The sequence below is a fragment of the Mesoplodon mirus genome (assembly GCF_964341445.2).
Source record: "Mesoplodon mirus genome assembly, chromosome: 7".
Lineage (NCBI taxonomy): Eukaryota > Metazoa > Chordata > Mammalia > Artiodactyla > Ziphiidae > Mesoplodon > Mesoplodon mirus.
Window position 1 is genome coordinate 38,588,500 of NC_138983.1, and position 12,705 is coordinate 38,601,204.

The window sequence follows — 12,705 nt, forward strand, 5'->3', positions numbered from 1 at the left end:
GTTTAAAAAACAAAAGGGTTCCATGGTCAAATATGTTTGAAAAATGATGGATTAAAAAGGCTAAATGGATATTTTTAAAGCAAGACTTCTCACAGCCTGTAATACGCTACTATGCACTGTGAATGTCCAGGAGAAGAGGAAGAGTAAATAGCATTTCCTAAGCTCTCAGTGTTAGTACACAGAACAAATTTTTGTGAAAATTGCCGTAAAGACATTTGTTGGTTAGCTGGCAGCTGAGTAATAAAATAGAGCTGCAAAGCATCAAATGGCAAGGATTCATATATTAAATGACTGCTCAGTGCCTGTAAACAAGCCCCAAACTTTTTAACAGACATGAAAAAAAATCCAGAAATTAAAGATCTGGTAAGCTGTGACTGAACTCGTTAAATATAATTTAGAGATGGTACTTAACTTGTGTCTAGATTTCTGTATTTTTTCAAACTTATTCCAGGTTGTGATCTCTTTGTTTATACTGAAAAATTATAGTGATTCAATATTTATGTTGCTATGTTAGAGCTTCATCTTTACAGAAAAAGCAAGGTTGATTGACTTAAGTGTTAAATGCTTAGAGTCTTAACTAGGAAAACCCATATAAAGTTTCACAATTCAAGCTACCATCTAGCAGCAGCTATTTAAATTGCAGGCAAAATATCTAGGTAGACTTAAGAGCTAGTCTTGTAAGATCATACCCATTAAGTGGAATCAAATGTTTCATATTCCTATTGTAATGGCTGATCACCTCCCTAAAAAGGTACGTAAGGAGGAACTTTAACTTCTTTGGGCTCCTTTAACTATATTATCATCTGTGAAATCTCTGCACTCCAAAAAAAGCTGGTTGTAAAGTAAAATTCATAATCAAACCATATGTGCCGTTGATTAATTTACTAAGTGAAGCAAGGCTACAGTACCTATGAGACCTGAGATGCTCAGATGCTTATTGCCCTATGTGTCACCTGTGGGAAGAAAGAGAAGACTTTTTGCTTCCTAGCACAGTGGGGAGTATAATATAGGGATAAATCAGAAAGAAATCAGTATCCCTCTCATCATATATGCAGAAGCCCTCTCACTTATGAAACAGTCCTACCAGTAACAAAGCAATAAAGACCAGTTTTGTTCTTTCAAATATCTATTTCATAATAACAAACCTCCATATTTTAAATTGCCATAGAAGAAAGGACACCCCTATTAGGAAGTAGGGACTACAAAAGATAATACTTTGTTGTTGTTGTTCACAAAGCTAATTATCATGATATAATTAATCTACTAATCACTTGATAAATAGAAAGCCATTAGTCTAGCACTGTGCTAAGAGTTAAAGGGATACAGAGCTGACAATCTAATAAAAGAGACAAAATCAATACACATAAAACAATGAAAGACAGGGCCAAACATATAACCTGTAGTTGAAATACTAGAACTTTTGCTTGTACTAAAAATAATTCATTTTAAATTTTTTAAATTTTAAAATTAACACAATTTTATAGGTCAAAACATATACCAAAACATATGATATTAAATTGTAATAAGTTTCCTTACTTGAGCTTTTAGGGTTTCTAGTTGTCCTTCATAATTCTGAGTCATTGCTAAGTTACATTTTTCCAAACTGGCCAACTTCTGTCTAAGGAACCCCACCTGAATTAAGAATAAAATTTAATTTTGATTTTTCTAAATTTTGCCTGACAAAATCAGAAAATGTACAAAAGAGGAGTACAGTTCAAATAAAACTGCTGTACCAAACCAAGAATAAATATTTGTACTGTGGTTCTTAGAATAGTTATTAATAATTAAATTCACAAAAACCAAATGTAGCTAGCACTATTCCACTGGGTACACATTAAGACAGTATGGTATGGATGTTTGACAAAAGATCCTTCTCACCAGCACATTTTAAAGCAAGATTTAAAATTTACTTCGTATTATCTTTTTGGGAGGCTTATGTCATCGTTCCTGGGGCAGAACCCCTGCAGACACACTTCAGCTTTTATTTTAGGTGCTACTACCTTCAATGGGAACTCTGTTTTAGTGGTGTTGTGGAATAATTGTTACATTTTTATAAGAACTAACAAATTAAAAAGAAAAAGAAAAATGTCTAAGAGGAGTTCTTAGGGATTTGGCTTACAGAATTTGCTTAAAAAGTAGGCAAGGCCCCTGTTCGCACATCTGTATTGTGACAGGTACAAAAGTGAGAAAATAGTCCCTTCCATATGCCAGGTCTTATGACCTGCCTCTATTGCTAACTAACTAGGCCAAACAATAACTTAGTTAACCATGACAAAAAACTAAGTTCCATTGAGAGGCCATTAGAGGTAGAAAAACGGCCACTGAACAAGTTGACTTGATGTTTTAGTTATTAGCATGTGATCAGTAAACATGTTTCTTATGCCTCACCCCAAAGAAAAATTCACAGACATGAAAGTCCACATCAGGTGAAGCGTATGCCTTTCCTGAACTCCTCTGCAGGCCCGAGAGCACTCAGACCTCCTACTATCACCAGCTTGGCCACAAGCACCTTCACCGGGGCCCAGGGCATTCCTCCCAAGTGGGCGCCCAGGTATACACACACTCCCTTCACCAAACTGTTTTCTCTCTTGTTCTACAATCAAGGTTTTACCTTTTACTTCTTTTAGGAAAGATTTTTTTAGCAGATGAGAAAAGGCAAATGCTCCTGAACTCTGCCTCATCCAAAGGCACAGCTTTGTTGACTACTTTGTTTCTACAGCAGCAAAAGCATGGACATCTTTGCTTGCAAACAGTTTTTATTTCACGTACATATTGAATGTTTGTTTACTTTCCTAGATGACATTGACTAGACTCTATTTCTGTCTGCACTGGCAAATTACTACCAGTTTAAGTTCTGCTTGCTGCTTATTTGATAGAATACATTTAGCACACTGTGACAGAATTTCAAGCTATAAATGCTATTGCTGATGCCTGATAAAAAGTATATGTAATGAAAAATATATTCTGACAGAACAAGTACTATTTATAACAGTCTGAGGAATTAACAATTTATTAACACATCTATGCAGTACCTCTTGACCTTTCTGTTCTAAACAAATTTGTGCATTTGCCAACTCTTGATCCCGAAGATCTAATCGTGTCTCCAGAGCCTGTATCTTCCTTTCCCAATCCAGTTTTTTGTTGTTTACCATGATATCAATTTGTTTCATTAATTCTTGAAGCTCAGCCTCACAAGAAGCTCTGACAATTGTAGAAAAGTAAAATACATTTAAAAAGAGTGAAATGTGAGAACAAGAAAAATTATGATCTTGCTTTGAATAGCTTGATCATTATTTCCTCAAATTGTTCAATTATTTAAATAGGAAGAATTCCGAAAACCAGAGGTTAACATTTTAAATTAAAACTAAAAGCTAATTTCAGAGCTAACAGTGTACATACTTTTCAAAGGCATTTTAAAAAGTACAGTTGCTGCCATAATATAATGCAATATATTGATAAAATCACTGCCTGCATTTCTCTTATGTACTGGTGGTAATGCATGGATCTCCCTGACCCAAAAGTTTTGACTTAGACAAGGGAGTCCTAAAATGAAAAAATATTGTGTGGATTATGTCAGAAATAAGGTCACAATAAAGAAAGTTAGTTTAAAAATAATAAATAAATCAATTAATTAATAAATTAATTAATTTTAGAGTGGGCCAATTTGAAGGAAAATTCTAATTATGAAAAATGATTCCATGCTCTTACATGTAAATATATATATACCTATGTGCTTATCATAAGTTGAGGAGGTTTGATGGCAGGTCAGCTGGGGCTTCAGTTGTGCCTTCCAGGGAGAGAGGAACAAGCCCAGGCTAGGTAGGACCAGATTCAAATGTACTATCTGGGCTACACTGCTGCTCCTTCGGGAGAGAAATTTGGTGTGATCTGGCTGGTGGTGTCTCTTTGGAAGGAATCTAAGTGGGCAGGTGTGGGCAGAGTAATGTAAGATTTTAGACAATGGGGATACTATTAGTCAGAAAAGTGGTAATATTTTGGGTCTAGGAAGGTCTAATGTGTTTGAAACAAGACGCTTGGTGATAACTAGAATTATAGAGACCGAGAGTTGGAGAGATTGCTAAGTGCTCCCAGGGTAGAGTTCTCCTTCATAGAAGCTGAAGCATTCCACAAGGACCTGGTATAAATCCAGTCATTCAGCCTGGATAAGCAGGTAGATGTTGAGGCCTCAGACTTCAGCTTAAAGAACACACAAATGTCCAGATTAGAAAAGCAAGTTACTTCAGTATCCATTCAATGGTGCTGATAGGGTTTCCAATATATTTGCATAGCTGGGAGGAAGGCAGGAGAGGCAGGTGTAAAAGACATCATTTCCTCCATTTAGTTTCACCAAATCAGAATTTTAGGGCTAATTAAGGATCATTTAGCATTTTTAAAAAACTGAAGCCCGGCGACATCAAGGTCACACATTAATTAATGGAAGAGCCAGAACTAGACCCTAGATGGCTGCTTTCCATCTTAATTAAGCTCCTTCCTGTATACCACACATAGATGGCTGCTTTCCATCTTAATTAAGCTCCTTCCTGTATACCACACAGCAAAAGACATGGTGTTTTGCATAAGAACTTGCTTGAAAAATGTAGTACAAATTAGCTCTGTTGCAATAGGTTTAGAAATAGGTATTTGAACTCAAAGAACTCAGAATTTCCACAATCCCTTTCTCAAATACCGAGAGTCACCCTGAACAAGGGATGTCCCTTTGATTGGCTTATTCAACAGCAGATTCACCAGTTTTGACACCAGAGAGGTTTTAAGTACAAAATGCCATTCTTAAGTCTTCTAACATTCCTGGGCTAAGGCCCAAAGGCTCTCAATTTTTACTTAAAACCTAAAACAAATCTGAGGAAAGGAAATACTAATTCCTCTATAAAAAACTTGATTGGATTTTGATTGAAGTTCTGATGTGGGGAAAAACAACAGAACGAAAAGAATGGTTTTCACACCATTTTAATTTCATAACAACATGTATCACCCTTTACTGTAAATACATTTTGTTTATTTTTTTCTGCTGGTGTAAGCTCTGAAAGAAAAAGGACTACATCAGTCTTGTTCATCACTATCTCCCCAAGGCTTAGCACAGTGCTCCAGCACATAGCAGATGCTCAATAAATCTCTGAAGAGTCAACAAACGAGTATTTTCCATTACTATCTTCTTAGCATATAGGAATGTACCATGCTAATGGAATTAAAATATAGGCCTAAAGTACAGTATGGCATAATATGAGCTACTCAATCAGTATTGTTAAATAAGTGAACAAAATGTTTATTTCCTGGTTATGACTATGATATGCAAAAGTCAGAATATTAGACTTCAAGGTGGAAGGGCTTTTACAAGTCATCTAGTCCAACTACCCATTCAGTGTTTGCATACCTTCCACAAACGTTTCTGGAGAGAATCATCTATCATACCCCACTGATCAGATTCAGCAAATCTAGGACAGAGCCCAGATTCTGCATTGGTAACAAAGGTATCAAGTACGTGCCACTTGGTGCATGCCTAAGTTTGTGTCTATTTTGTAATATCACTGCCAAGAAGTCACCCAGCCTAGGTCTGAACTTTTCCTTTAGCAGGTAACCACTGTCTTGAGATTGCATCTAGACAGAAGTGGGTTTTTAAAAGTTCTTTCTTATACTGAAGAACTTTTTCATCCACTGGTCTTAATTTGATCCATTGTAACCATTGAGAACAAATGCCTTTTCAACATTGTAGACTATAAAATACTTGAATACAGTTATCAATACACTGAATACAGTTATCAGTGTACCTCCAGATTCTTCCTGAGTCTTCTCAATGTTCAATATTTGAGACTGAATGTACTAACAGACAATGCCAGAATATACGGTAATGGATTCTGACCCAAACCTTTGCAACAACGGTCCTAGAATGGTCAAGAGTTGGTCAATGACTGACAGCTTCTCCAATTTTGCCTCCACTTCCAACTCAGGACCAACCAGAGAAAGGCAAATATGTTCCCCAAACTAATCACATAGGAGGCCCTGCTTCTAACGATCCTGCCTCTAGCTTCCCCATGTCGACAGCCTAGGGCTGAGGCATACCTGAAGCCTTCTGGTTTTTCACTGTTAAGCCTTCCCACTCTCCTGCCTGTCTTTGAGTCTGCCAAATGCAAGTGATAGCTGACTCCCTTTTTATAGAAATCTTTGAATAAATAGCCTTCATTTGTTCTTATTGGGTGGTCTTTGTTTATTTTCACAAGTTATCTTTATTTCCTTCAATTGCTTGTAGAGATTTTTTTTCTCTACCATCGACTACCTAGTATACTGCCTAGGAAATACTACCTGCTTAATATACAGTTGTTGAACTGTGTATTAGTTGAAGAAATGAATGACTATTTTAAGATTTTCAGAACCTTCATAATCCTGGTGGCTCTCCTCTGAACAAGTTCTTTCCTGTTTGTCGATTTCCTCCTTGAAATGTATTGTTCAGAACTTTAACATGGTACCCAAGGTATAGTCTAATTAGCTCAGAGAGGGACTCTCACATCCTTTGTTTTAGGTGATACATACTTTCATTCAAGCAGATGAAGATCACCTTAGCTTTGAATTTGGGAGGGGGAAGGGTAAAGCAGTGATATCATATGACTTTCAAGGCGAGTTTTTTCTTGCTAAACATGCTTTTTCCTTTTAATGCATGCTACGAGTAAAGCCACCTACTCACTATCTTGTGATTGTTTCATTTTGGGGGATGCTCCAAGGGCAGGGATTTATATTTATTTTCATTACATTTCAGTGTTACAGTTTCAGTCTCTGTGTAGGTTGTCATCACTGATTCTTTAAGGAAGCAAACATTCACAGGTGACTTCTACCCACTGTGAGAGGAACTAGGAAGATAGAGACACAAGACCAACTGCCTGTGTGTAGGAAGACTTGCAAGGCAGGCAGGTACAGTAACAGATTGATGAATACATACAGTTCTTTTGGGAACAGAAAGGAGGGGCTCGAATACCCCTTGGGTATTGGACAGTGTGGACAATCACAGAAACCTTCCTGAAAGAGGTAACATCTGAGCTTATATTTTGTGATCCTGGTACTGTCAGAGAATATATTCACTATACCTTCCAATTTTGTGTCAGCATCAGAGTTGACAAGCATTACTTGTTTTACATATACATTTTTTTTCATACAAGTGATTGTTAAATGTCATAAAGGACAGGAGAGAGGACAGAGCCCTCTGGCCTTCCATTATCAAGCCCTTCAGGGTCACAGTGATCTGTTGATTATTTCTTTTATTATAATCAGATGTTAATCCACTTAATTAACTTTACTTTTTTTCCCACAAAAAATGTGGTAAAAAGCCCTATAAAATATGCCAAAGCCCAAGTACATCTCTGTCTATATGTTCTCTGATGCACCAGCATATTTGCACTTTGAAGCAAGGCTGGTCTAGCATGCAGTGGTCTGGGTGCATCCGTGCTGAGTCCTGGTGGCCACTGCTTCCTCTTCTGGATGCTCACAAACCACTGATAATCTTTTCCAGAGTCTTACCTAAGATTTAGTCAAACACACTTTTACATCAAATTCAGCTTTATGTCATATTTAATACTCCCTTTTGAAAGCCAATTGTCTAATCTTGTAGTATATTTTCCCTTCTTCAGTTTCTCAGAGATAATTAATAGCAGTTCAGCTGTCTCCATATCAATATCTGTTCCTAAATCTACTGAACTTTAAAATAAAATACAAAAGGCTTAGTTTAGCCTCCTCCATAACTGGACAGTACATTATTTATATTTTTATTTCTTCCTTTAGTCAAATGCTGACTAACACTATGCTAATTACTTTCCTGTACTTCCTGTCATGAATCCTCATAACATCCCATAAAGTAGACCTTATTATTCCAAGTTTAGAAAAGTTGACTGAGGAGCTAAAAAAGAAAAAAAAAAAAATCTCTGAATCTTTCAGCACTGGAGACTGGTTGGATTGTGCTTGATAACACTACTTAAGACATGTAAACCCCTGCCCTAACTATTGGGTTTATCCTTGGGAGCAATTCACAAGAGAAAGATCCTGAGGTCAGGACAGCAGTCTGAATGCATTAAGCCAGAAAGGAGGGGGCACATTGAGACTTGCAGGGTAACATACCAGTCTGGGGATCCTAGAGTTAAAATATCAGGACATCATTATTTGGAGATGAAGAGAGAGCAAACTAGAAAGCTAGTGATGTAAATGGAGGCAGTAGTGGCAAGTGTGTTGGGAAAGGGCAGGGGAATGGAATGTGGAGAGAGTCATTCAGAGTAAAAGGGGCTAGGGTAAGATACATGGAATATATGTCACTCCAAAGTCCTTTAACAATGGGCTTAGGTGCTGATTCTTAAAAGGCAGACCTTCATCAGACAGATAACTATGGTGACCATATGATTTGTTATCCAACCCAGGACAATTTTAAAAGTGAAAGGGGAGGGCTTCCTTGGTGGCGCAGTGGTTGAGAGTCCACCTGCCGATGCAGGGGACACGGGTTCGTGCCCTGGTCTGGGAAGATCCCACATGACATGGAGTGGCTAGGCCCATGAGCCATGGCTGCTGAGCCTGCATGTCCGGAGCCTGTGCTCCACAACGGGAGAGGCCACAACAGTGAGGGGCCCACGTACCGCAAAAAAAAAAAAAAAAAAAAAAAAGTGAAAGGGGCACTAATAATAATTATTCCAGGACAACAGATGTAAACAGTGGTTGTTCTCGACAAACTGAAATGTAGGGTCAGTCTATACATCACCAGTCTGGAAAACAGAAGTGGATAACAGGTCTATTTAAAAAAAAAAAAAAAAGAGTGAGTTCAGTTCAGGACATGAGAGATGTCTGACAGAAATGGATCTTCACCTTGGGAGAGAGAAGAGGGGCTTTGCCTTAAAAAACAAATATAGAAGTCATCACGGAGAAAGTGGAGGGAGAGAGGAAGGGAAGCAGGGAGAAAAAATAAAGAGGACACTATTTCATGCAACATGGACAAGCCTAAGAAAATGAGTTTCCAAAAGGCTGATGAGCAATCTTATTAGGTCTTACCTTTTTCAAAATATTCTAATAAAACTCATTTAAAAATGTATTAACATACTATCTGTCTTAGTTATATTACTATTATTTAGTTCTACTAAATGTATAGTGGCATAATATATTCAAAGCGGTGAAAGTAAAAAATTTTCAACCAAGACTACTCTAACTAGCAAAGTTACCATTCAGAAAAGATATAAAGAGTTTCCCAGAAAAGCAAAAGCTAAAGGAGTTCATCACCACTAAATTGGCCTGACAAGAAACGTTAAAGGAACTTCTTGAAGCTGAAAAGAAAGGGCACTGATTAATTACAAGAACACATATGAAAGAATAAATCTCACTGGGAAGGTAATTATATAGTAAAGGTAGTGAATTAATCACTTATAAAGCTAGTAAGAAGATTCAAAAACAGGTAGTAAAAATAACTATGATTACAACAATTAAGGGATATACTAGATGAAAAGATGTAAAATGTGACATCAAAAACATTAAATGCAGCAAGGGGAAGAGTAAGAATGTTGAGCTTTACAATGGTATCAAACTTAAGTTATTATCAACTTTATATCAACTGTTATAGATAGCAATTGTTACATGTAAACCTCATGGTAACCACAAAGCAACAACCTATAGTAAATACCCAAAAGATAAAGGAATATAAGCATACCACTAAAGAAAGTCATCAAATCACAAAGGAAGAGGCAAGAGAAGAAGAAAGGAACAGAGAGGAACTATAAAAACAGCTATAAAACAATTAACAAAATGGCAGTAAGTGCACAGCTATCAATAATTACTTTAGGGACTTTCCTGGTGGTCCAGTGGGTAAGACTCCACACTCCCAACACAGGGGCCTGGATTCCATCCCTGGTCAGGAAACTAGATCCCACATGCATGCCACAACTAAGAGTTCACACACTGCAACTAAGAGTCCGCACGCCACAACTAAGAAGTCCACATGCTGCAACTAAGAAGCCCTCATGCCACAACTAACAGTCTGAATGCCACAGCTAAGAGGTCCACATGCCACAACTGAGACCCAGCACAGGCAAAATGAATAAATAAACAATAAATAAAAATAATTTTTAAAATTAAAAAAATAATAATTACTTTAAATGTAAATGGACTAAATTCTCCAATCAAAAGACAAAGAGTGGCTGAACAGATAAGAAAATAAGACCCATATATATGCTGCCTACAAGAGACTCATTTAGGATGTAAGGACACACATAGAGTGAAAGTGAAGGGATGGAAAAAGACATCTCATACAAATGGAAACTGAAAAAGAAGTTGGAGTAGCTATACTTTTATCAGACAAAATAGACTTTAAAACAAAGACTGTAACAGAGACAAAAAAGGGCATTGTATAATGATAAAGAAGTCAATCCAACAAGAAGATATAACATTTGTAAATATTTACATACCCAACGTAGGAGCACCTAAATATATAAAGCAAATATTAACAGACCTAAAGGGAGAAATAGACAGCAATACACTAATAGTAGGACACTATAATACTCCACTTACATTAATGGATAGATCATCCAGACAAATAATCAATTAAAAAACATCAGCCTTAAACAACACATTAGACCAGATGGACTTAATAGATATTTATAAAATACTCTATCCAAAAGCAACAAAAACACAGTCTTCTCAAGTGCACATGGAATATTTTCCAAGCTGGATGATATGTTAGGTCACAAAACAAGTCTTACTAAATTTAAAAGGATTGAAGTCATATCAAGCAACTTTTCTGACCACAATGTTATGAAACTAGTAATTTATTACACAAAAAAGCTGGAAAATTCACAAATGTGTGGATATTAAACAACATGCTACTGAATAACCAAAGGTTCAAAGAAGAAATAAAAAGAGATAGTAAAAAATACCTTGAGACAAATGAAAATGGGTATGTAACATACAAAATTTATGGAATGCAGCAAAAGTAGTCCTAAGAGGGAAGTTTTAGCTATAAATACCTACCTCAAGAAAAAAAAAGTCTCAAATAGACAGTCCAACTTTACACCTCAAGGAACTAGAAGAAGAAGAACAAACAAAACCCAAAGTTAGTAGAAGGAAGGAAATAAAAAGATTAGAGCAGAAGTAAGTGAAAAAGAGATTAAAAAGAAAATTAAAAAAGATCAGTGAAACTAAGCTGGTTCTGTGAAAAAGATAAATAAAATTGACAAATCTCTAGCTAGACTCACCAAGAAAAAAAGAGAGGACTCAAAATCAGAAATGAAAGAGGAGATATTATAACTGATACCACAGAAATAAACAGATCATAAGAGACTACTATGAAAAATTATACACTAACAAATTGGACAACCTGGAAGAAATGGATAAATTCCTAGAAATATACAACCTACCAAGATTGAATCATAATGAAATAAAAAATCTAAACAGACTGACTGCTAGTAAAGAGATTGAATCAGTAATCAAAAATCTCTCAACAAACAAAAGTCCAGGACCAGATGGCTTCACTGGTGAATTTTACCAAACATTCAAAGAATTAATGTCAATCCTTCTCAAACGATTCCAAAAAAAAGGAGGCGGGAACTCTTCCAAACTCATTTTATGAGGCCAGCATTACCTGATACTGAAACCAGATGAGAATACCACAAGAAAAGAAAATTACCTGGTGAACACAAATGCAAAATCCTCAACAAAATATTTGCAAACCAAATTCAACAGGCATACACTACGATCAAGTGGGATTTGTTCTAGGGATGCAAGGATGGTTCAACAACCACAAATCAGTCACTGTGATATGTCACATAGACAAAATAAAGGATAAAAATCATATGATCATCTCAATAGATGCAGAAAAAGCATTTGACAAAATTCAACATCCATTATGACAAAACCCCTCAATAAAGTGGCTACAGAGGGGACATACAAAAGTACTTCAACATAATAAAGGCCATATGTGACAAGCCTACATCATACTCAATGGTGAAAAGCTGAAAGTTTTTCCTCTAAGATAAGGAACAAGAAAAGGATACCTACTTTTACCATTTTTATTAAATATAGTATTGGAAGTCCTAGCCAGAGTAACTGGGCAAGAAAAAGAAATAAAAGGCATCCAAATTGGAAAGGAAGAAGTAAAACTGTCACTATATTAAGATGACACTATATATATATATATATATATATATATATGGCATAAAGACTCCATCAAAAAACTGTTAAAAACTAATAAAAAAATTCAGTAAAGTTGTAGGATACAACATCAATATACAAAAATCTGTTGTATTTAAATAAACTAATAATGAACTATCAGAAAGAGAAATTAAGTAAACAATCCCATTTACAATTGCATCAAAAAAGAATAAAATACCTAGCAATAAACTTAACCAAGGAGTTGGAAGACCTGTATATTGAAAACTACAAGACATTAAAGAAATTGAAAACAACACAAATAAATGGACAGATATTCCATGCTCATGGATTGGAAGAATTAATATTGTTAAAATGTCCATACCACCCAAATCAATCTACAGATTCAATGCAATCCCTATCAAAATCCCTATCCCAATGGAATTTTTCACAGAAATAGAACAAATAATCCTAAAATTTGTATGAAACCATAAAAGACCCCAAATAGCCAAAGCAATCTTGGGAAAGAAGAACAAAGCTGAAGGTATCACACACTCTAATTTCAAACTACATTACAAGCTATAGTAATTTAAA

General features: G+C 35.9%; 1 protein-coding gene across 1 annotated transcript in view; it reads right to left on the reverse strand.

Moving 5' to 3' along the window:
* Positions 1–12,705, reverse strand: part of DEUP1 (deuterosome assembly protein 1) — a 222,413-nt gene that overhangs the window by 68,397 nt on the left and 141,311 nt on the right. The window contains exons 9-10 of the mRNA XM_082628463.1: positions 3,033–3,201; positions 1,537–1,632 (exon numbers count right to left, since the gene is read on the reverse strand). Of these exons, the coding sequence (XP_082484589.1) occupies positions 1,537–1,632; positions 3,033–3,201 (265 nt within the window). The remainder of the gene's footprint in view (positions 1–1,536; positions 1,633–3,032; positions 3,202–12,705) is intronic.